The sequence below is a fragment of the Miscanthus floridulus genome, chromosome 5, assembly GCF_019320115.1.
Source record: "Miscanthus floridulus cultivar M001 chromosome 5, ASM1932011v1, whole genome shotgun sequence".
NCBI classification, from domain to species: Eukaryota; Viridiplantae; Streptophyta; class Magnoliopsida; order Poales; family Poaceae; genus Miscanthus; species Miscanthus floridulus.
The window spans coordinates 148,502,372-148,524,460 of record NC_089584.1 but is presented as its reverse complement, the minus strand read 5'-3'; the positions used below and the strand labels follow the sequence as shown (position 1 = coordinate 148,524,460).

General features: G+C 45.6%; 2 protein-coding genes and 1 non-coding gene across 3 annotated transcripts; 1 reads left to right on the top strand and 2 right to left on the bottom strand.

Moving 5' to 3' along the window:
* Positions 1-10,943: 10,943 nt before the first annotated feature.
* On the bottom strand, positions 10,944-17,981 carry LOC136455600 (beta-fructofuranosidase, insoluble isoenzyme 4-like). Its single transcript, XM_066455555.1, has 12 exons — positions 17,314-17,981; positions 17,180-17,231; positions 16,645-16,684; positions 16,475-16,559; positions 16,127-16,306; positions 14,021-14,481; positions 13,315-13,323; positions 12,358-13,214; positions 12,073-12,231; positions 11,723-11,964; positions 11,492-11,585; positions 10,944-11,390 (listed from the first exon to the last, which is right to left on the bottom strand). The coding sequence occupies exons 1-12, from the start codon at positions 17,331-17,333 to the stop codon at positions 11,196-11,198; spliced, it is 2,394 nt and encodes a 797-aa protein (XP_066311652.1). The 5' UTR covers positions 17,334-17,981; the 3' UTR covers positions 10,944-11,195.
* On the bottom strand, positions 15,685-15,764 carry TRNAL-UAG (transfer RNA leucine (anticodon UAG)). Its single transcript has one exon. It is a non-coding gene; the product is annotated as a tRNA-Leu (tRNA).
* A 183-nt stretch (positions 17,982-18,164) lies between the features above and the next one.
* LOC136451145 (uncharacterized) lies at positions 18,165-21,403 on the top strand. The gene is made up of 10 exons (XM_066451897.1): positions 18,165-18,409; positions 18,501-18,572; positions 18,917-19,009; positions 19,117-19,198; positions 19,300-19,356; positions 19,670-19,734; positions 19,890-19,985; positions 20,086-20,172; positions 20,249-20,329; positions 20,404-21,403. Exons 1-10 carry the CDS (start codon positions 18,320-18,322, stop codon positions 21,088-21,090), a joined length of 1,410 nt encoding a protein of 469 aa, XP_066307994.1. The 5' UTR covers positions 18,165-18,319; the 3' UTR covers positions 21,091-21,403.
* The last annotated feature ends 686 nt before the right edge of the window (positions 21,404-22,089 follow it).

Genomic DNA, 22,089 nt, shown 5'->3' with positions numbered 1-22,089 from the left:
CTGATGACGAAGAAAATCTGGAACAAGTTATGGCATTGTAGCTTCTTAGGTTGTTGGACTTGTGAGCTGAGCACCCGTTGTATAATGATGCTCCTATAGGACGCCATGGCCTCGTCACCAAGGACTTCGTCGTCATCCTCATCTGTATTTTGGTCTTCTTCATCCTCAATATCAGAGGTGCTGATGTAACCATCTTCTGTAGCAATATATGCCCGCTGACTTGGGCAGTCCTTCTGCACATGGCCAATGCCATGGCAGCGGTGGCACTAAATACCCAAAGTGCGTCCTGTCAATGCTACGGATGAGGAACTCTTGGTAGGCACCTGCAAAGAATTTTTACCTGAATCTGAAGGTCGTGCGGGAGGTGCCTTAGGTGTGGCAGAAACTCCAGAGGCTGTTGGTCGCTTGCTCACTGGTGGAGGCACCCAAAAAGTGGTTGGCTTGGTCAGCCCCGAAGATGGTGCCGAGCATGGCGTGTATGTGTTGGTGCTGACCTTGCTCTTGTCCTACTGTTCACACCCCTGCAATTCCTTTTCTGCAAGCATAGCAAACTGAAACAACTGGTTGACAGTGTTAAATTCTTTATAATCAACAATGTCCTGAATCTCATGCCTCAAATCTGAATAAAAATGACAAATGGCATCTTCGTTTCCCTCCACAACACTACAACGCATCAATCCCTTTTGGAGCTCACCATAGTAATCCTATACAGATTTATCTCCTTGTTCTAAATGCATCAATTTCTTACGCAAGTCTCTATGATAAGGAGGAACAAAATGATCATGCATAGCTACCTTAAGTTCTTCCCATGTACCAGGTAAAGCATTCTGTGCAGCTAGCCCATTCCACCAAATAATGGTAAAATCCTTAAACTCACTAGTAGCTTGTCTAACTCTATGCTGCTCAGGTATAAGGTGGGCACTAAACTTTTGTTCTACCATTATCTCCCAATCAAGATATCCCTCAGCATCATAATGACCCGAAAAAGATGGTATTGTGAACTTAATTTTACCATAAGGATCATCGGGCACACGGTGATTATTACCTTGTCGGTGGTGGTGGACACCACCTATACCTGTCGTGTTGTGGCGAAGATATTGTCGTAATCTCTCTTTTCGGAAAGCTGCTCGACCTATGTTCCCATTGGCATCATACACCATGTCTTAATCATCGGTGTTGCTACCGGAGATGTCGTTGTTGCCCACCATAAAGGTTTCCAACTCAATAACCTTATCGGTTAGCGTGGAAATTCGTTTGTCCAATCTCTCCATGTTGTTGCCAATGCTGAGCTCAATGAGTGTGTCAGTGACGGCCTTCCTGATGGCCTCATTCATCCTTTTTTGGACATCTTGTACAACAGCTTGTAGTTGCTCTTAGCTGACACACTCGTTGAAACCCTTAGGATTGTTATCTTCAGTCTGATCACCTCCTGCCATTGTAAACACAAAAATAGGAACAAACGATAAAAGTTATCCCTACCAAATGACTACATGGTTGTAGTGGTGTTACTTTTCATAGCAAGTGAAAGTGTCTTACCAAGCTCTTACAAAGTTCTTACTAATGCAAGCAGTGGGCGGTACAACCGGCGGCTGGTTCGTGATACCTGTGAGGTAGTGGTACCGAGATTGCAAGGCCCTTTTTCTATACTGATCTGAAGAATTTGTGGAGCTTGGAAGGCAAACAAAGAGTAATATATATATCTGGCACACAAGTCAGTAACAGAAAGTAATGCTGAATTATAGTCCAAAGTACTTGTTCTTGTTGCTGGTCTAAAATGTTCCAAGTACCAGGTGTATGACAAAAGTATAGTGGATAGCAAGGTGATAGGTGTGTGAAAAACAAGTATAGTGGATAAAAACAGTAACACAAACAAAGAACCAGACAGCACATGTAACCACAGCTCACTTTGGTCTTCTCTATGTGCTCCTCTAGATATTGTTCATCTTTTGCCCCTCTCTTTATTTCTATTTTTGGGCTGTCGTTGTTTTTTGGAAATTTTGACTTTTTATTTTATTTTATTATATTTTTCCTTTACTTAGGAGCACAAAAGAAGTAACCACAGAAAATATGAGCTCAAACAAGTGTAAGACGTGGCCTGTGGAATTTTTAGAAAACTTGCTCAAAATCAACAAAGACCTTGTGACCACGAAAAGAGGATCTTGTGACCACTTTTTGATCAATCTAAAAATTTTGAACCCCGATAGAGCGGGGATGGACGAATCCAAAAAAAAATTTCTGATCGATTTTGATATATGGAACGTCAAAATCAGAGTCCTTATGTGAAAACTAGACCAGTTTTAAGAATTGGCTCTAAATTAGAGGATAAAACGGAAACAATGTGTGCAAAATTAGTCACAACAGCAAAGATTTGATGGAAACGATAGGAGAAAACACACGAACTAGACTCTAACATGACCTAACCAGCAACAAGACCTCGACCAAGACACAAACTTAACACGACGGACTCTGAAACTGAAATATGCAAAGGCTGTGGCGCGGAAGGTTCTAGGATAGGAAAAATGAGTATGGCACTGGACTATGGGACGAATGCGAAACACACAAAACTAGGGAATAAAAGTGAACCTGATGGTATACCTTAGCTATGATTACCACTTAATGGAGACGGGGATCCTGATCTTCCATCAGGTGATGGTAACTATCATTGTGGCGGAGAATGACACACCGATCCGGCTTCAGATCGAAAGATCGAACCCTACAATCTTAGCACCATAGCTCCTCTGGTTATCAACCAAGTCATGGACCAAGTTAACCTTGCCAAGAAGGCTAATCCTTGCCTGTGCAATGAAGAACACAATCAAGAACAAGCAAGAACACAACCAAATTACAGATGAAAGATTATCTTATAAAGTTGGGGTCTCACAAATCGATGAACGGCGAAACTGTTTCTTGACAGAATAATCTAAGCAAAACCCAAACCCTAATGGAGGGGCGGAGTCTATTTATGAAGACTCTAGGGTCATGCAAGACCCCTGGACGCACCCTTAATGGGCCCAAACTCGATACATGGTCCAACGGACCAAAAGACGGTATCGCAGCACCCTTGCAGATTCTTGATGCTAACTTGTTTCGATGATTCCTGTTGATTCCGAATAGCTTTTAATGTTAAACCACTTGGATTGGCTTCCTTATCAAATTAGCTTTCCATCCATATGTGGATCATTGAAAACAGAGTCCGGATGCGTCCTGGGTGACCAGTTTAAGGTAGACTAGTCCTGGAGGTCGAGGCAGACTCAAATTCTTGTTGGACTGGGCCTCTGGCTTGTGTTGGATGTCCTTGCTGGTCATCATCACCTCCACCACTTCCTCTAAGTCCTTCATGACCCTCTCTAATGTTCCTAAGCAAGATAACATCATTAGGTAGTAGTCTATTCTCAAAAGTATGAAAAGTATCGCTTAAGAACGAGCTTACCTCTAAATTGAGTTGTCTCTTTCGAGCCTGGGTCAATGGACCTTGCATGACGGTTGGAGGATCAGCGGGTACCTCTGAAAACATGATGTCCTCATCACTTACCATCACATCTGTGCTTCTCTCTGCACCTCTGCACCACTGCTGGCCCTGTTCGAGGCAGATAACACATGTTTGTGGCATAACAATTCTTTGCTTGCTTCTATCCAACCGTTTTTCTCATGTGCTAATTGTTGGTCCACAGGATCACTGGCTTAGGCAAGTAAACCACTCACCAGTCTTGCCGAGCACCTGCTAGTGTTGCTGAGCACCCACTAGCCATGCCGACCATGAACAAGCATTGTCTGTCTCCACACACTATGGCTAGAGCTAGAAGAAGAAGGGAGAATAGAGCATGCACACATAATACAAGACACCAGCGTTTGCTAAAGCCCTGTCTGTGAGATGGCAAATCTGAACTCTCTTTACTGAGTTACCATGGTAGTCTATTTATACAACTCTATCTATCTAGTCCTAGTATAACGCACATGCTATAACAGTAACTAGATAACATACAGGGCTGACTCTACGCCGGCCTCCGCATGTGCCTATAGTGCTGTAGGTGAGCCATGCGGCGCCTGCATCTGCAGTAGCTACAGTATCACAGTAGGGGGCCTTTCAGCGCCGCCTTCCCTTGCTATGTTCACACAAGGTAGCAATAGATTATCTAACAATATTCCCCTAATCCTACTGCTAACCCTTGTACCCCCTCCATGTCGATCATCTCCTTCAGCTCCATGAGTCGAAGATGTCTGAGCGGCTTGATGAGGACGTTTGCGAGTTGCCGACTAGTTTCAACGAACTCGATGACGATCTACCCTCCGTCGACATAGTCCCTAAAGAAGTGGAACTTCACGTCGATGTGTTTACTCCGGTCGTGCAGAATCGGATTCTTCACGAGGGCGATGGTGGGCTGGTTGTCCACCATCAGTGCTGGTGGGTGAGCTTCCACACTGGTCAGCTTGCCCAATAGTCTGCATAGCCACACAACTTGGCACGCTGCTGTGGGTGCCGCTACGTACTCTGCCTCACACGTAGATAACGCCACCACCTTTTATTTCAGTGACAACCATGAAATTGGGACTGACCCAAGGAAGACGAGCATGCCAGAGGTGCTCCGTCGCTCATCAATGTCCCCCTGACATGTCTGCATCGCTGAACATAGTGAGCTGCAGCCTACTCCAGCCGATCTTTAGGAAGATGATCCCATGATCTACCATCCCCTTGACGTAGCACAGTAGCCGCTTCACCGTAGCCTAGTGATCCTCTCTGGGATCCTCCATGAAGCGACTGACATAGCCCATGATGAACACAATGTCCAGCCTCGTGTAGACTAGGTAGCATAGACAGCCAATGATGCTTCAGTAGAGTGTTGCATCCACCTTCGCTATGGTGCTGGCTTTCATCAGCTTCAGCCGCTCCTCCATCGGAGTCACACATGGCTTGCACTCAGGCATGCCGCTTCGCTCCAACAGCTTGGAGGCATACGCACTCTGACCGAACATGAGTTCCTCCTTCCCCTATCTCACCTCGATGTCGAGGTAGTAGGAGAGTGCGCCAAGATCGCTCATTCGAAAATGAGCTACCATCTCATGCATGAAGCTGTTGATATCTTCCGTACGTGCACCGGTGACGATTAAGTTATCCACATACACACCGCCGGTGAGCTCCTCCTTCCCCTATCACCATATGTAGAGCATGTGCTCGGTTGTGCACCGTTGAAACCCAAGCTCGCCCAGCGTGGCGTCAAGCTTGGCATTCCATGCTTGTGGGGCCTACTGTAGCCCATAGAGCACCTTGCACGGTCAGAGCACCCTGTGCTCCTCTCCTTTGATGATGAAACCTAGAGGTTGCCTAAAGAAGACCATCTCCAAGTGATGGAAGGTCGATTTAACATCTAAGTGATGGATGCGTCCAGTCCTTTGCTGCTAGCCAAAGCTAGTAGCAAATGGACCGACTCCATACGCGCTACTGGCGCAAAGACCTCCTCGAAGTCTATGTCCTCACGCTAAACAAAGCCTTGGGCGATGAGGCGCGCCTTGTGCTTGACAATGGCGCCGAGCTTGTCCTGCTTGACCTTGTACACCCACTTTAGGCTGATCGAACGATATCCTAGAGGTGGATCGATGAGCTGCCAAGTCTCATTTTCCTCGATCGCCTTCATCTCCTCCAGCATCTCCCGTCGCTAGTTTTTGTCCCGCTCAGCTAGCGCAAACATGGGTGGTTCCTCTACACTGACAAGCAGCAGCTCTACGTCATTGAGCAGCCGACCAGCTAGTCCTAAGGGTCTTGTGCCACCGATGATGTCATCTAGCCTACGGAACCACACCTCCTCACCTTCATGGAAGGCATACATGAACTCAGTGATGTCACTTGGAGGTGAGGCGAACTCGATCGACGTCGATGGAGTTCCTTGTTCCACCGGAGTGCTCATCACAGCACCTGGAGTGCTCGGCACCCTAGTTGCAGTGCTCGGCACTACTTCTGAACAGCTCGTCATAACTCCTACAGTGTTCGGCCACACTGTAGGAGTGTCCAGCCTCAGTCTTAGAGTGGTTGGCACTACTACAAGATGTCTTGGCTCCACCATAGGAGTGCTCAGCACCCTATCCTGGAGTGGTCGCCACCACTGTAGAACCTCCTAGCACCACTCCTGGCATGCTCAGCATCCCTCCAGGAGTGCTTGACATCCCTCCCGAAGTGCTCGGCACTGCCCTCAGAAGTGCTTGGCTCTACCACCGGAGTGCTCAGCACTTCTCTCGGAGTGCTCAGCACCTCTTCCCTAGTGTCTCCACCACCATGGATGACCAGGTGTTCGACGACGAAGGTGGTGGTGAAACCGCCAACTTCCCCCGTGCTTGGACTGCTCCAGTCCCAAGCCGCCTCCTCGTCGAACATGATGTCGCGCGAGACAAGCACCTTGTCTCTACATGGGTCATAGAGCTGGTATGCCTTGGTACCCTCCATGTAGCCTAGGAACACCATCGGTGTGCTCTTGTCCTCTAGCTTAGTGAGGTTCGGCTTCAGTCTTCCTGACGTGGCCGATGCAGCCGAATGTCCGGAGGAAGAACACTGCTCGGCTTGCGTCTATACCAAGCTTCGAATGACGTCTTGCTCATCAGGGCCTTGGTCGGAGCACGGTTGAGGTTGAACACCGTCGTGGTCACCGCCTTCCCCCAGAACCTTGCCGGCATGCCTTTGGCCTTCATCATGGATCTGGCCATGCCGACCACTATCTGGTTCCATCTCTCTACCACGCCATTCTGTTGTGGCAAGTATGACACAGTGTGGTGTTGCCCCACACCCTGATCCACACAGTACGCAGCGAAACTCCACCGAAGTGAATTTGCCACCGCGATTAGCCCTCAGCACGCGGAGCTTCTTGCCGCTCTCAGCCTCCACGCGCGTCTTGAACTTCTTCATCACCGTTGCTGCTTCGTCCTTGCTCATCGAGAGTTGCAGCCATATGTAGTGACTACAATCATCCATGAGCAGGAGGAAGTACCACCAACCACCATTTGTAGCAGGCGTGATTGGCCCGTAGAGGTCGCCGTGGACGAGCTCGAGAGCGTCCTTCGTGCGATCCTTGGCCGCCTTTGGGAAAGGTAGCCTCCTCTGCTTCCCGGCCAAGTAGCTGTCACATAGCTCGCCTTCATGCTTGATGTGGGGTAGCCGTCGGACCATCTTTTCTAGCCGACCAAGCGCGTCGAAGCTGAGATGTCTGAACCGGGTATGCCACATCCACGGTTCCTCGGAGTGCCTTGCCACTAGGCACACTGGCTGCTCTACCTTCAGGTTGAGCAAGTACAACCTGGTTCAGGGACCTCTTCACCTTGGCAAGAAGTCGCTGCTCCCGGTCCCTGATCCTAAGGACTCCATCCTTGATCAGTAACTCGCTACCACGCTCATTAGCTGACCAATGCTGATGATGCTGGAATGCAGCTGTGGGATGTAGTATACATCTGTTAGCGCACGGTGCTCCCTGTTCTGGCATCTAAAGATGATGGTGTCGTGCCCTTGGATAGCCACCCTTGAGCCGTCACCAAACTTCACCGTACCGGTAACATCATCGTTGAGCTCGGAGAAGGATACCTTGGAGCCCGTCATGTGGTTGCTGGCACCAGAGTCCAGATACCACCGCTGCTCCTAGTCGGTGCCCACACGTTCGAGGTGAACTTGGGCGCATGGTTCGTCGAGGTTGACAGTCTTCAAGGCCTTCCCAGGTCCTTCCACCGTCGTCGCCTCTTTCCTCTCCTCGGCCTCGACATCGTGCAGTGCACAGAACATTGCCATCAGGATAGTAGCCTCATCCTCATCATCGGCTTACGCTAGGTGAGCCTGAGCCTTCTTCTTCTGCTTGTGATTTGGGCACTCCCGTGCCCAATGGCCCATCTTCCCGCAACATCGACAGGCGTTGGGGTCAACCTGCTTCTTCTCCAAAGAAGCCTTGCCGTGGCGCTTGCTATTGCCACCGTGGCTAGAGGAGGCTGCCTTCCTGGAGTTCCTCCGAGCAGCCCACTCCTCTTCCGTCAGCAGAAGTTTCTCGCTGTCCTTCATTGCTGTCGCCTGCTCTAGGCGCTCGTCCATTGCCCGTAGACGGCCTGTCATATCCTCAATGGTGAGGGTGGACAAGTTCAGCATCGTCTCTATGGAGAGAGTGATCTGGATGTACTTTGCTGGCATGGAGTGGAGGTACTTAGAGACCGCCTCCTCTTCGTTGATGGTGACGCCGTGGCTCTTCAGCTTGCTGATGAGTGTCTGCAGACAGAGGGAGAAGTCCTCCACCATTTCACCATCCTTGAACTTGAGGTTGGCGTACTTCTGCTTCAGAAGCTGGGCCGTCGCCTTCTTTGCGGGGTCGGAACCGACGCGCATCAGCCGCAATAGCCTCCCACGCCTCCTTAGCCGAGCACTTCGCCCCCAACGGCTCCCTGTACTCCACCGGTACAAGCAGCGAGGCTAGTCTCCAACGCTAACATGTCATCTTCCTCATTGTCGGTGCCCTTGTCAACAACATTCTAGAGCCATCGGGCTCTGAGCTTGACCTTCATGGTCACCGACCACTCTTCATAGTTGGTGCGAGTCAGTGTCGACCAACTGGCGCCGCTGACTTCCCGCACCGTGCGAACAATGACCTCTGGTCGTGGCTAGGCAGCCACAGCAGTGCCACTGCTGTCGCCCATCTCCGAACCGCCTGTCATCGCCAGCGGTTATTCTAGCGACAGCGCTTGTATGGCTCTGATACCACTTGTTGGCCCACAGGATCACTGGCTCAGGCAAGTGAACCACTCACCAGTCTTGCCGAGCACTCGCTAGCGTTGTCGAGCACCCACTAGCCGTGCCGACTACGAACAAGCGTTGTTCGTCCCCACACACTATGGATGGAGCTAGAAGAAGAAGGGAGAACAGAGCATGTACACACAATACAAGACAACAGCGTTGGCCGAAGCCCTGTCTGTGAGATGGTAAATCTGAACTCTCTTTACTGAGTTGCCGTGGTAATCTATTTATACAACTCTATCCATCTAGTCCTAGTACAGCGCACATGCTGTAACAGTAACTAGATAACATACAGGGCTGACTCTGCGTCCGGTCTCTGCATGTGCCTACAGTGCTGCAGGTGAGCCATGCGGCGTCTGCACCTGCAGCGGCTACAATATCATAGCAGGGGGCCTTTCGGCGCCGCCTTCTCTTGCTGTATTCACACAAGGTAGCAGTAGATTATCTAATACTAATAAGGACCTGTATATTTTGCACTGCTTTGGATTTTGACAATCTGGTCATTATTTCTCGGTAAAAAAGATGTGTGTAGTCCTAGCCTGGTAGCTGATGATACAATCCTTGACAGAATGAAGAAATCTGCTGTGAACAGTGCTTATTTACATTTTTGTAGTGTTGCTATTACTGTCACAACTGCTGAACTACATACCCTATTCTTCTCCTGTGGCTGCAATATACTGTTATTTTGTTGTTGTCAAGCTTATTATGATGTTCTTGCAGATGCTACAGTTCAGAGGGATTCCTGGGAATGTTCTATTTCAATGCTACTTCAGAACTGAGGGCTAGAGAAACAGTAAAGATGCCAAAGGAGTGCAGAGAGATGTCCAGCCTTTTATGATGTATTAATTGTCATATAATATATCGCCAATCATACATTAGGAAATCATCATTCAGATCAAGGAGAGAAGAAAAACACTTACTGGTATTCGTAAGGATGTTTAGTAGTCTACTGCCCTTGTGATGACTCTATGGCCTAGCTTTGTTGGTTAGTTTTTTATTAGCATTTCTTGAAGTAGTTGACCGGGCATTCAACCTGGAGTCAGTCTTTTTGTAATGCACTTAATGCTGTGATCCAAATTAGAGTTGAATGCTTGAGCCTTGAGCTAAATGCACCATATTTCCATTAATTTGAGCGGTCAGAAATGAGCTTGTGTCACCTTTTCCATCAGAAATGACGTTGCCTCTTGCCTCCTGTGGGTTTCTTGATATGTTGATTTTTTAAGGGCTTATTTTGTTAGAACCCTGGGAAATTTTTGCCTGGGCATTGCCAGTGGTCTGTTTGGCTGAGAGCCTGAGACCCTGCTGACCTGCATGGTACAGTCAAAGGTTGCCTGGTGCGTATGCTTATTAACTATGTTGTTAAGCTGTCATTTGTGATATTTTACTTTCGACTCACAAATGACAATTAGGCTTACTTCCTTCCAAAAGAGACAGTGACCGATTGTGTGCGGAGCGAGTGAAGCACAAGAACCGTGTATATTATTGCTATGAACTATTGTTGGGTTTGTTTGTTTTGGAGCGAATAAAATGTCAAAAGAAAAAAAAAAGGAAAAGCTAATGCAGACTTGCTACATAGTTAATAAATAAAATATCACACATACAACTAAGTAAGAGAAGTTGCTTTGAATCCGCTATAGCCTGTAGGGTCATATTCTGATGGAACATTGACTTGGCAAAAGCTTTCATTGAAGTTAAGTTGGAACATCTTTCTCAAACTTCACCTGTATTAATAAATAAAATAAAGATGCTAACATAACTATAATGAAACGCTCAATGTTGTTTTAAGTAAATGTATTATGTAGCTATTCATTCCGAGGTAAGGTAACCACACATCTCATATATTAAAGTAAATTTAGGAGTGTGCAAAATACTTGCTGTTCTGATCAGAGCTTAAATTGCTATATTTGTTTTTTGTCTGAAATGAAAACCAGTTTAAGAGCAATATATAATTTGGTATTTATAAGCAACATTGTACAGAGGAAATTAGTTTAACTTATCGCTGCTACTTTGCCATGGTCTGCAAGAAGATTATATGGATCCAAAGAAGACTATCTAAGTAAAGAGTGGCCAAAATTTGGCAAAGGAAACAACGGCATAGTTTTGCAAGTCTAACGGGTTATTAGAAGGAAAAAAAGAAGACCCAGTTTATGAGAGAAACCAGACTCAACCCATAACCATACAACCGAGGTCAAAGTCATTGGGAAAATATCTCCACTTAGCAATATATATATAAATCTCTGTTTCCTTTCTTTGTAGCAGAAAGCAGATGAATTACATAATTAACGTGAGGTCAGCGAGCTTGCGCTTTGTATTTCTTCCCCGTCTTTCCAGGGAGCTAAAGAATGAGCTTGGAAGCAGAAAAGCATGATGCCGTGAAGTAACTCATGCATTCCTCTCCTCAGTGGTGAAAAGGCTTCGTAACTGAATAGTGTATACTAACTGTCTGTGCTTATCCCTTCTTAACATTAACTTGTGCTCTCCTCATGCTCCATGCCTTTAGCCGGGGCACTCTGACGGTTGTAGTGCCATTGTTGAAGGCATACATGCGAGTGCCGCCATCATCAGTGAGCGCCACAGGATAGACCCTAGCCATGATGCAGACCCTGCCACCTCCACCGAAGCTCTCCACCGCAGAGTGATCGATCTGCAGGGCGTGCAGAGGTATTGCTGTTACAGCTTACCCATTTCATTTCTCACTACGTGAAGAACACTGGAAACAAAGCCAGCCCCCCCAACTGAACTCACCAAAGTTCTCAAAGATATCGTCTTTTCCTTCTCAAGGTCGAACTCAAAGAAGCCTCCATAGGCTGGTGTGTACAGTTCTGGTCTCAAGGACGACCTGCAAATAAAGAAGAAGAAAAACTCTACTGCTTAATTAATTGATGAAACAAAAACATGAAGACTTTTAAACGTTAAAATGTCTCAAGAATTTAGCCAAAGCTGGAGAAAAAAAGGAGGTGAAATATGTGTACTAACTTTCTCAGATCAGAGCACATAAGAACCATGTACTTCTCCTGTGATTTGTAAACTCTGAAGTGCACAGAGGTGTGCTCTTCCATGTTGTCAGATGCAAGAAGCACAAGCCCAAATGGGCCTACGCCTCCATGAACCGACGCATCTGCTTCCCGACAGTGCTTCTCGATGTCCAAGAGCCAGGAAGGGTCAAAAGGATCGGCACTTCCTATGGATGTAAGCGCGAAATCTATCTCCACATCTGCCTGTTTCAGCAAAAAAAAAAAAAAAAGTGTGCTAGATTATCTACAGTTGCTATGAATGAATTCTGAAATGGAGAAACCTAAGTGTACATGAGAATGAATGAAACTAACCTGCAGAGTATCAATTTCCTTAATCTCAAACAGATCCCCCTTCTTGAGCTCCAGGCCTTGCTGGCTGACTTCTTTTCCTCGAAGCGACTCAATCTCTTCAACTGGCCATTGCAGCAGTTGCTTACTGTCTTTATCTAACCATATAGTCCTGGGGATTGCCTAATAAATGTGAAAAAAATGATTGTGCATAGTTACACTGACAAAGGCATGCATGTTGAAGCAAAGATCACTACTAATTTACTAGAAAATAGTAGGTGATGTAGTTATTAGAACTTAGAAGCTTACATGGATTCCAGCCCAACCTTTGGCAACGTCATCCGACGAACTGTCTGTCTCATTTGTCCAACCCCATATGATCCTCCTGCCTTTCTTCGAATCAAAGAACGACTTTGAAGCATAGTAATTGCCATAATCAATCCTTGACCACAGTCTTCGGTCCTCAAGAACGGAATCTGGCACAAAGGCATCACTTTTCAGATCATAAACACCAATCATGTACTTGTCACAATTGTCAAGGCTCATCTTGAGGACATGCTTGGTGCCATTCGGGATCGCCGCCGACAGGTCCAGCCCAATGTTATTGCCCGGTAACACTGCGAAGAAATCCGGGCACTCCCACATGGTGGAGTCATTGGAAGAGTATAGTGGGTGATCCACTCTAGTCCAGTGCACAAAATCCTCACTCTTGTACAGAAGTGCAGCACTGTAGCCGTCCAGTTCAGCCCCAACTGCTATCCTCCACAGCCCATCTGGTCCGATCCAACCGGTAGTCGGATCTCTGAACTGGTTTGGGTTCAATCCTTGTCCAACTGGTTGGATCAGTGAGTTGTTGTCTGGCTTGATCCACTCCCTCAGGTATGGATCAGACAAGTTCTTGGGAAACGCAATGTTTTGGACCTGACGCTTCTCCGTGTCAGCACCAGTGTATATAATGGCAGGCTGGTCACTCTTGAGGATTGTGGCTGAACCTGTCCAGCAGCCATTGATATCGCTCGGAGTCGTCCGTTCTATCGCCGGTTCGAGCCGAATCCAGTTGATGAGATCTGTTGAGACCGAGTGTCCCCAGACTATGTTACCCCAGAGAGAACCATTTGGGTTGTACTGGTAGAATTGGTGATAGATACCATTGTAGTACATTGGTCCTGAAAATTAAGGCAACAACGGTTGAGGAGCGAGCTTCAGCTTATACCACAGTTTGGTATGGAAGAAGTGCCATTTTGGTGTGAGAGATACATAACATACCATTTGGATCTTTTGAATTGTTGTTACATGTTTGAAACAGTCGCCGATTCATTTGGATTTTCAAGGACGAAAAAGAAAGATGATGTCAGAAACTTGTGATGAAAATATAATCAACATATATAAGACGGTACAAACAGGGAAGACCTTAGAGTCCAAAACAGCACATGGATTACATACAGATGACAAAGAAATGGAATCTTTCATGTTTTCAGACAAATTTTCAGTTGGCCTGAATGGTAAGGACTCATGCATTGCCTAACTGAAAACTTTGAGACAATACTTCAGACTATGGCAATGGAGTGCAAAAATATTCAGCAACGAATAGCATCGATCCCGTTAGGCAAAATATTGCTTTGACTTTACTAAAATGTAACAGCAGTGCCATAAATGTGAGCACCTATATATCCTGTCCTGTGCAGCATCCAGCAACAACCAACAGGACTGCACAAGTAATGAGTTGCCTACCTACCTTCCTCTCTCACATATACCATGAACACAGGAAAAAATATATACTAGCTGGGTTTAACCTCACCAGCTGGTAACTTTTATTCAGAAAGAGAAGGAAACTCAACTCTCTCCAGTTGGGCAAAAATCAGACAAACTGCCTTTTCTTGATCCAAGAAAAGCACCTCCAATCAGAAGACACACGACAACATGACAGACCAAAAGTCAACAGGTGAAAACTAGAGGGGAGATAGAGCAATACCGTTGATCCAGTTCTTGGGAGGCTGGAAGTGGTAGGCAGTCCTGTACTTGCTGCTCACGATGGAGGAGACCTTGGGAGCCTGTGGATACAGGAAGACTCTCTGCGTGGCCTGCGCGACTCCACTCCAAGTCCTGCTTCTGCTCCAAAGACCATATTCATCGTAGGAGAAAAGGACAAGGAAGAAGAGAGGGAAGGCCCAAGGTCGGAGCCGCCTGAGGGCCATGGACATGGAGGAGGAAAGACAGAGATGGCGATGCAAGATTAGATGAGATGGTGACTTTGTTAACTCGTCAGCTTGACGAGGTGACCAGTAGTAGAGTGGAGGAGTAAACAAACAGTGTTGCTTAGGTTGGTTAAAAGAGGCGAGGAGAGGAGAGGAGGATCTCAGAATATTCAGAGGAACACACACGGCACGGTCAGTGACTTGTTTCCATTGGCTGCTGGCCTGCTGTGGCTGCTCACTTTACATCCAGAACCTCGCTTTGTGGCAATATATCACCATGAAACTGAAAAGAGGGAACAGCTGAACATGTTCGAATTTTATCTGAATCTGCCTCATATCAAGGCTCAAAATGAAAATGTGTGTGTGTGTGTGTGTGTGTGTGTGTGAGAGAGAGAGAGAGAGAGAGAGAGAGCGTTGAAGCCTTGGACTTGGAGTGATCTATTTGAGCTGGCACAGTATATACTTAAACATTTGTTCCTTGCATTGGGCTTGGTAAAGGTTTATTGATCTGCATCTGCTATTGCTGCTAACAAGATTAATTAACAGGATCCTTTGATCATCAGGCCAGTCCAATCATTGATCAAATCAAGATCATCATCTTCAGTCAGTTCCTTTGTGTTTGCTGCATGCATTTGTGGCTGGCTCAACTCAACCACTGAAAATTTAGCCTCTAATTTCGCTTGATTGCGACGACCGAATAGTGGTCATATCAGAGTGAACTGGAATGTCAGTGAGGTAAGGTAACGTCGTTGTTGGTGTCCATGTCTGTGTGAAGCTGATGGATGGACTATATTTTGGCCTCGCCTCGCTCCAAATACTAGCTCTACGTCTACGACAACAGGAGTAGGATGGTTTCACTAACAATTATGCCGTACACAACGGCTAATTCCTTTTTAAATTAAAGACAAAATACTGTATTACACGTGTATAGTATTTCCTCAAAAGAAAATGAGCAAAAAAAATTGTATACGAGAAAAAACAAAAACAAAAAGTAAATTAAAAGATAAAATAATGTATTACACGTATATAGTATACAACAACAACATAGCCTTGCAGTCCCAAGCAAGTTGGGGTATACTAGAGTTGAAATCCACCCAGTGCCCCAAGTCACGGTATTCAAACATACTCCCTCCGTTCCTTAATATAAGTCATATAGTTTTTAGCACCAATATTAACGCACGGCTTGGGGAAGGATGTGAGACCGAAGAAAAAAAGGAAAATCTTCTCTCCCCCAATCAGATTGCTTCCTAAATATAAAGAATTGGTTGGGGCATATGCTATGTACGGTGGGAAGATTCCCAAACTAATCAGCGTGGGAGCTGATAGATATATTTTAGAATTTTTTTAGAAATTTATATGGCTTATATTAAGGAATGGACGGAGTATATAGTATAAAAAACTATATTACACGTATATTATATCAAAAGAAAATGAGAAAAGCTGACAGCTGTGGGATTTGAACCCACGCCCTTTCGGACCAGAGCCTAAATCTGGCGCCTTAGACCACTCGGCCAAACTGTCTTTGGTGTCCAAAGTTTACACATCGAATATTAATAAGTTAATTTATTGAAAGCTGCTATAACAAAGGTATAAACTGATCTCAAGGTTGGAACTGATTTTTATATATCTCTGTAGTTCGGTAGTTTAGTTTCACTCACTAAGAACGGAACTCATTCAACTTTGAGCATTAAAAGCAAGAGTACCTACATGTATGAACCCGCAATTTCATATCCTTCAAATACGTAACTTGAGGCTTGCTTCACAATTGAGTTTTTACATTTCAATCAACACCCCAAAATCAAACAACATATCCATCATCAAGATCCCATCATTTCATTCATAATAGGTTAGCATCAGGGGTTCGACCGTGCATGCACATTTACCAGTCTTCATCCAGGGTAGCCCTATGGAAGCACAGCACTGTGCATACAAGGATGAAGAAGGACGTGAACTCGATGAACATAGCCCCAGTCTCGATTAGGCCAGCATGCCTCAGAATTGCTGGAATAGCGAGGCTTCCCATGGCGGACGCACCAGTCAGGAATTTCGCTGCATTCATCCACCTGAAATTATTACCACCACAGCTCATCAGTGTATCACTATGATAGCACAGGATATGAACCAAACTATCGAGTACATACACTAAGTAATATTCTCTCAGTGGTCTATTATTTATATCTGTGAATCGTACATTTCCATAAGTAACCAAGAGCATCAAATGCTGAACTTACCCTCCACCTTCTCTGCTAGTCAAGAAATGTGTGGATCCACCACCAAAAAACAGGCATGGCATTGGTACAAGGACGTACATGAGAGCTGCAGAATCGTAAACATGTAAAAATGTCAGTAGAAAGACTATGGGAACTTTCTCATTGACTGAGGGTACCGAAGTAACAATAACCTGCTAACATGGGCCACCAGTTGTTGTACAAAGCGCATGCCTGAACCATCAAAAGTAAAAACCAAACATTAATAGCATGACAAAGCGACTTACAATTTGGAATGGAGGGAGTAACAAACAATAATAGCATGACAACTTAATGCTGCCTTTTGCACGAAGTTGCTACACTTAGGACACAGTCGATGGTGTGGGGGGTCTACACAGTTTGTGTGCAGTGACCGCAAAGTGCTTTCTCCAGTACATTTGACTCTCACTCAGATATGATGCTTCTGCTATAACCCTGGCAAGCAACTAGTGCCTCTTTGTGCTTTTTCCTTTTGTATTACGTGTATCATGCTTATGCCATGAATCACAGACAAACTAATGTACATAAATTGTGGGAAGAGATCAAGTGAACATGAAAACAGCTAAGTTGTCACTTCTCAAAACTGATAATGAATACAGCACATAAGTAATGATTAATTGGTATCATAGAAAGCTTTCAGTGCTGCAATAAGAGGCTAACAGGAGCATTAAACAAGCGATCACGGCATACCAGTATCTGCAGTAGAATACTCGTGGAGAACATGAACGCAAGTCCGGCGAGCCTGTAATGGGCGGAATTAATGGAACAAAACTTTGTGTAAACGGAAAACAAAAGTTAGAAAAGATTGAGGACAATGAGCTTACACTGTAAAGAGAAACATCATCAGCAATTGAACAGCGGCATCCAGCACAAGGGCAAGCAGACAAGTAACAGATAAACAGAATTAGTAAAAGAAACTCTTGGAGCTATTTGAAGAAGAAAGGTACCTGGTAGTCTAACACAGTACGAGCTAATCTGAGCACTAGATTCTAAAAATAATCTCTTTTGGAAAAAAAAAAAATGGACTTGTCATTGTCAAAACAGAAGGTGAAAATCACGACAAAAGCACTATGAGCTAACTGCGTGCATTCCACGAGGTTTTTGCAGAAATCCGATTCACAAAACTGCAGCCAAGTGGCAACACAAGCTCCGCCCCTGATCCAAAATGAGCACTTGCAAACCTAACCTCGATGGAACGAATAATCCAGTGCTGGCGCTGCCACGAGCCCGGATTAACAAGGGATACAGACCTCACCATTCCAGAACTAACTTAGGAGAGCACACCATCCATCCATCCATAATCTAATTGGGATCTCCGAAGCCCTGAATTGGAAGAGAACAACCGAACCCTTCCATCGGATCGGAACCGAACCCTAGCAACAACCCAATCGCCCCGACTATATGCACGAATCGGGGTCCCAAACGACGGGAATCGAAGCGGGACTCGAGGGAAATGTTCGAATTCCGGTGGGGGAGAAGGGCTTTAGACGCACTCACCTTCGACGGTCATCGCCATCTTCGCCTCTCCTCTACAGCGAGAGCGTTGGGGGAGGGGACAGGGGAGACTCGAGACTTTTTTTTTTCCCCTTTCTTTTCTTCTCTTCGTCCCGTTCCGTTTCATCCCTGACGAGGCACGAGAGGAGCCAACGCGTTAGTCAGTGCCGAGACTGGCAGGTGGGTCCCACTAGGCCACTACAAGTTGGAGGCCCACCAGTAAGAGACCGTCAACGGGCAACGGCGGGCGCCGTTAGGGTATCAGAAAGAACAAAGAAGGAAGATCAAAGGGGGCAAACGCCATAGCGACTAGCGACCCATCACTTCGCGGCGGCGATGATGGGGCGGCTGACCGAGGAGCAGGCGGCGCGCGAGGCGGGGACCAACGCCACGTCCCTCAACCTCACACATCGCGCGCTATCCGACGTAAGTGGAGTGGAGTCTCTCACTCTCATTCGGCCCGTGCTCTGTTACTCACAATCCTTTGTGCTGCTGCTGCTGCGTGGTGGGTGCGCAGGTGTCGTGCCTGAGCAGTTTCAAGAACTTGGAGCGCCTCGACCTCGGCTACAACTGCCTCGTCACCCTCGAGGTACCTCTTGTTGTTATTACAGCATAAAAGTCCTCCTAAGCTAATGAGGATTGAGGAGCACTCAAGTTAAATATGTATTCTTCATGTGGACTATATTGGTGAAATCTCACTCTCGTTGCTATATCATGCTCTTATTTCTTGACCATATTTTCTGGTCTCGCAATGGCCCAGTAGTAGTAATATACAAGTTCAGACATGGTTCAAAAGATTAGCAGCTATGCAATCGTTTTCATGGAGACATATAGTGCATTAGTGCTTCATATTGCCTGCTACTGTTTGAACCTCAACTGGTTTGTTTATATGCGCCTATTTTTGCTTAAAATTCTTGCTTTTATGTTACCAAGGGTTTGTCCTCCTGTGCCAATTTGAAGTGGCTTTCGGTTATCGAAAACAAGCTTGTGAGCTTAAAAGGTGTTGAGGAGCTCTCAAAGCTGCAGGTGACTTGCCTCTCGGCCTGTCCCCCCATGCATTTCCATGTAGCCTAATTCAGTACTGAATCTTACCACGTTACTTTGAGTCGCCTCACTTGGGAGTTGTTTTACAGGTACTGAATGCTGGCAAGAACAAACTTTCCAAAATGGATGAGGTCGCATCTTTAACAAGCCTGGGAGCATTGATTCTTAACGGTAATGCAATTGATGAATACTCTAGACTGTCCATTATTCCTATTTCCCTCGTTGGTAATATACTTGATTTCACAAGAGAACCTTTGCAATTTCTAATGCAGATAACAATATTTCTACCATCTGCAAGCTTGATCGGTTGCAACAGTTGAATACACTTGGTATGTAAGTCGAAACCTCGCATGTGTAGTAGCTTGAACTGGATTACTTTACCCTGTTGACACATACTTGCATCCTTTTCTTAAAATAAGATGATCAGCACCTTTTCCATTAAGAGATCATGATATACAACGCTGTTGGAAATTTGCATGGTAAATAATAGTTTTTGTGTACCTGACATTTGTTTTGCTTCTCCTTCTACATTTATATTTCAATCCAATCACCTAATAAAAAAATATGTTTTCATATAGGAGCTATGAGACAATAGATAACTATGTTTCCCTTCACTTAACTGTATCATTTACTCCGCTGCAGTTTTGTCTAAGAATCCTGTTTTTACCATCGGCAATGCTTTGGTCAAGGCTAAGTCTATGAAAAAGGTATTATTCATTTCTTTATCCTTATTACATAACTATAGAACAGAATGTGTTGTTTCTTCTGTGTGGAGCCTATTTCTAACCTTTTTTTTTTTTTGAAAGACCAGCCTATTTCTAACTCTGAATGACTAATGTGTCACTGCTACTTCTTTTCATAGCTATCCTTGTCTCACTGCCAAATAGAAAATATTGGATCTTCTCTTGCCGAGTGTGTGGAACTGAAGGAACTTAGGCTTTCTCACAACAAGATCAGTGTATGATTTCATTGGTTGTCCTTTTTGCACTTTGATTGGTGTCCTAGCATAAATTTGTCTATTGCACTTGATGACTGTGACTTCTTGTTTGAATCTACAGACAGTCCCTTCAGATTTGGCAAAAAATGTGAAGATCTTGAACCTTGATTTGGGGAATAACTTTATTGAGAGGAGTTCAGATTTGAAGGTTTGCACCTATCACTGTTTGCGAATTAATCTGTCATGATTTTTTTTACTGTAACAGTCACTTGTTTTGTTGTCAGGTACTTTCTGAATTGCGCTACTTGAGGAACCTTAATTTGCAGGGAAATCCTGTTTCTGAGAAAGACAGTCTTGTCAAAAAGGTGATTCCCCCTGACCAACTTGATTTTTTTTTTGTATGTACTGCAATTCTGTAGTAATTCCAGTGTTCTCTCAGGTTAAGAAATTTGTGCCAACCTTGCGCATATTGAATGCAAAGCCCCTAGAGGCCACGTCCAAGAGTGATAAGAGCTCTAGAAAAGAGAATCCTCCGAGCAAAAATAATGACTCCATTGGGATTGATACAAAGAAGGATAAAACGAAGAAATCTAAACAAGAGTTAAAGGGCCCTGAAGAGCTTGAAGTCCAGAGTATTTCCACAGGTGTCACCACTTCGAACCCTGGTAAACTTGAAGTGCCAGACGGTAAGGAAAGGAAAAAGGTCAAGAAGGAAGCTAAGACGAAGAAATCTGAAGAGCTAGACCATGCCAATGACATTAACTTAAAGAACAAAGACGTTCAATCTTCTGCCTATGATACCATCACGAAGGACAAGAAGGAAGCCAAGAGGAAGAAATTCGTTGACGAAGAAGATGTAGATGCCGAAGGAATTGACAATACAGAAATCTCATTTGCAGATTTAATGTTTTCCAATGTGGGCAATCCAGAGACTAAGCTAAAGGACAGCTCAACCCTGGAAGCTCCTGATGGAAAATTTGTTGGAGGTCTGGTAATTGATCACACGAAGAAGAGAAAGAAATCAAAAGGTGTTGTCACCATCACTGACTCTTCAGCTCTTAAGATGTTTTCCTCAATGCCAGAGGTGGGAGCAGGAGGGCTTGGCCTGTCAGGATGGGATGAGTAGCGCCTAGCTCCCTAGTACCATAAGTTTGTTGCCTGATGAATATCGTTTCATGTAATTCTTTTGTCCCAAAACTGCTTAGCAACAGTCAGGACAAGTGGGTAATGTTGGGGTGAACAAAAAAAGTTTGAGTAGAGCCCAATCTAAGTGTTGGCTAGGTAAACGCCCCGTAGTAAGAGGGGTAGTTATGAACCCTGTGGACCCCATGGGGGTGGTGAAGGGAAAGCCCCCGTTGGTAGAAAAAAAAAACTACAAGAACTATATAGCAATCACCATCCGGTTCTCCTCAACAGTGTTTTGGGTCACCTGCACTGAACATTTGAATTACCAGTGTCATGGTTTGGAATTTTCTTAGACAAAATGATGGCGAAAACCTCAATTTTATGTGAATCGAGCAGCATTTCTTCTCTTTCCATCAATTACATTTATGGGGGGTGATTTGAGGAACCAAGCCCCTCTAGATGAGGTGGTGTATCATCAGTTCAACCCATAATTTTAGTGGAATAACTATACTTCTCACGCTTGCACTAATTATAAGCTACTTCCTCCATTCTAAATTATAAAACATTCTGGCTTTTTTTAGATACGTATATTTTGCTATTCATTTACGGAAATGATTGGACGCGGGCGTCCGTTTGGACGGACGCCGCACGCCCACTCTGCATCGCATCTGTCGCGCTTCCCTCACCATTTCGCCCCATTCCGTGCCGCTCGCCCCCGCCGTCACACGCCCCACCCGCACCTCTCAGCTACTTGCCTCCGGGCGCCTTGCTCCCTGGCTCCCCTCTCTGGTGCGCGCCCCTGACTGGGCAGCCGATCCTCGCTCCGCCCGCGCCCTGCTCCCTCTGGTGTGCTCCCTCGAAAGGGCAGCTGCTTGGCTGGCCACGCCACGCCTGCCTGTCGTTGCTGCGTCCTTCTCCACCGTGACCCCCGCAGCCGGACCTTGTTGTGCAGTGCTCCGTCCTCGCACCCGCCTAGTAGGGTTTGCTAAAAGCACATGTT

Bases quoted from the DNA above. Each gene is read 5' to 3' on its own strand.
- LOC136455600 (XM_066455555.1), bottom strand. From the start codon at position 17,333: ATGATGTTTCTCTTTACAGT. The intron at 16,307-16,474 runs GTAAGTTCAGCA...TAATAATTTCAG, and splicing joins ACTAGCAGAGAAGGTGGAGG to GTGGATGAATGCAGCGAAAT. The intron at 14,482-16,126 runs GTAAATGTGCAT...CTGGATGTAAAG, and splicing joins GCTACCCTGGATGAAGACTG to TGAGCAGCCACAGCAGGCCA.
- LOC136451145 (XM_066451897.1), top strand. From the start codon at position 18,320: ATGATGGGGCGGCTGACCGAGGAGCAGGCGGCGCGCGAGGCGGGGACC. The intron at 19,986-20,085 runs GTATGATTTCAT...TTGAATCTACAG, and splicing joins TTTCTCACAACAAGATCAGT to ACAGTCCCTTCAGATTTGGC. The intron at 20,173-20,248 runs GTTTGCACCTAT...TTTTGTTGTCAG, and splicing joins AGAGGAGTTCAGATTTGAAG to GTACTTTCTGAATTGCGCTA.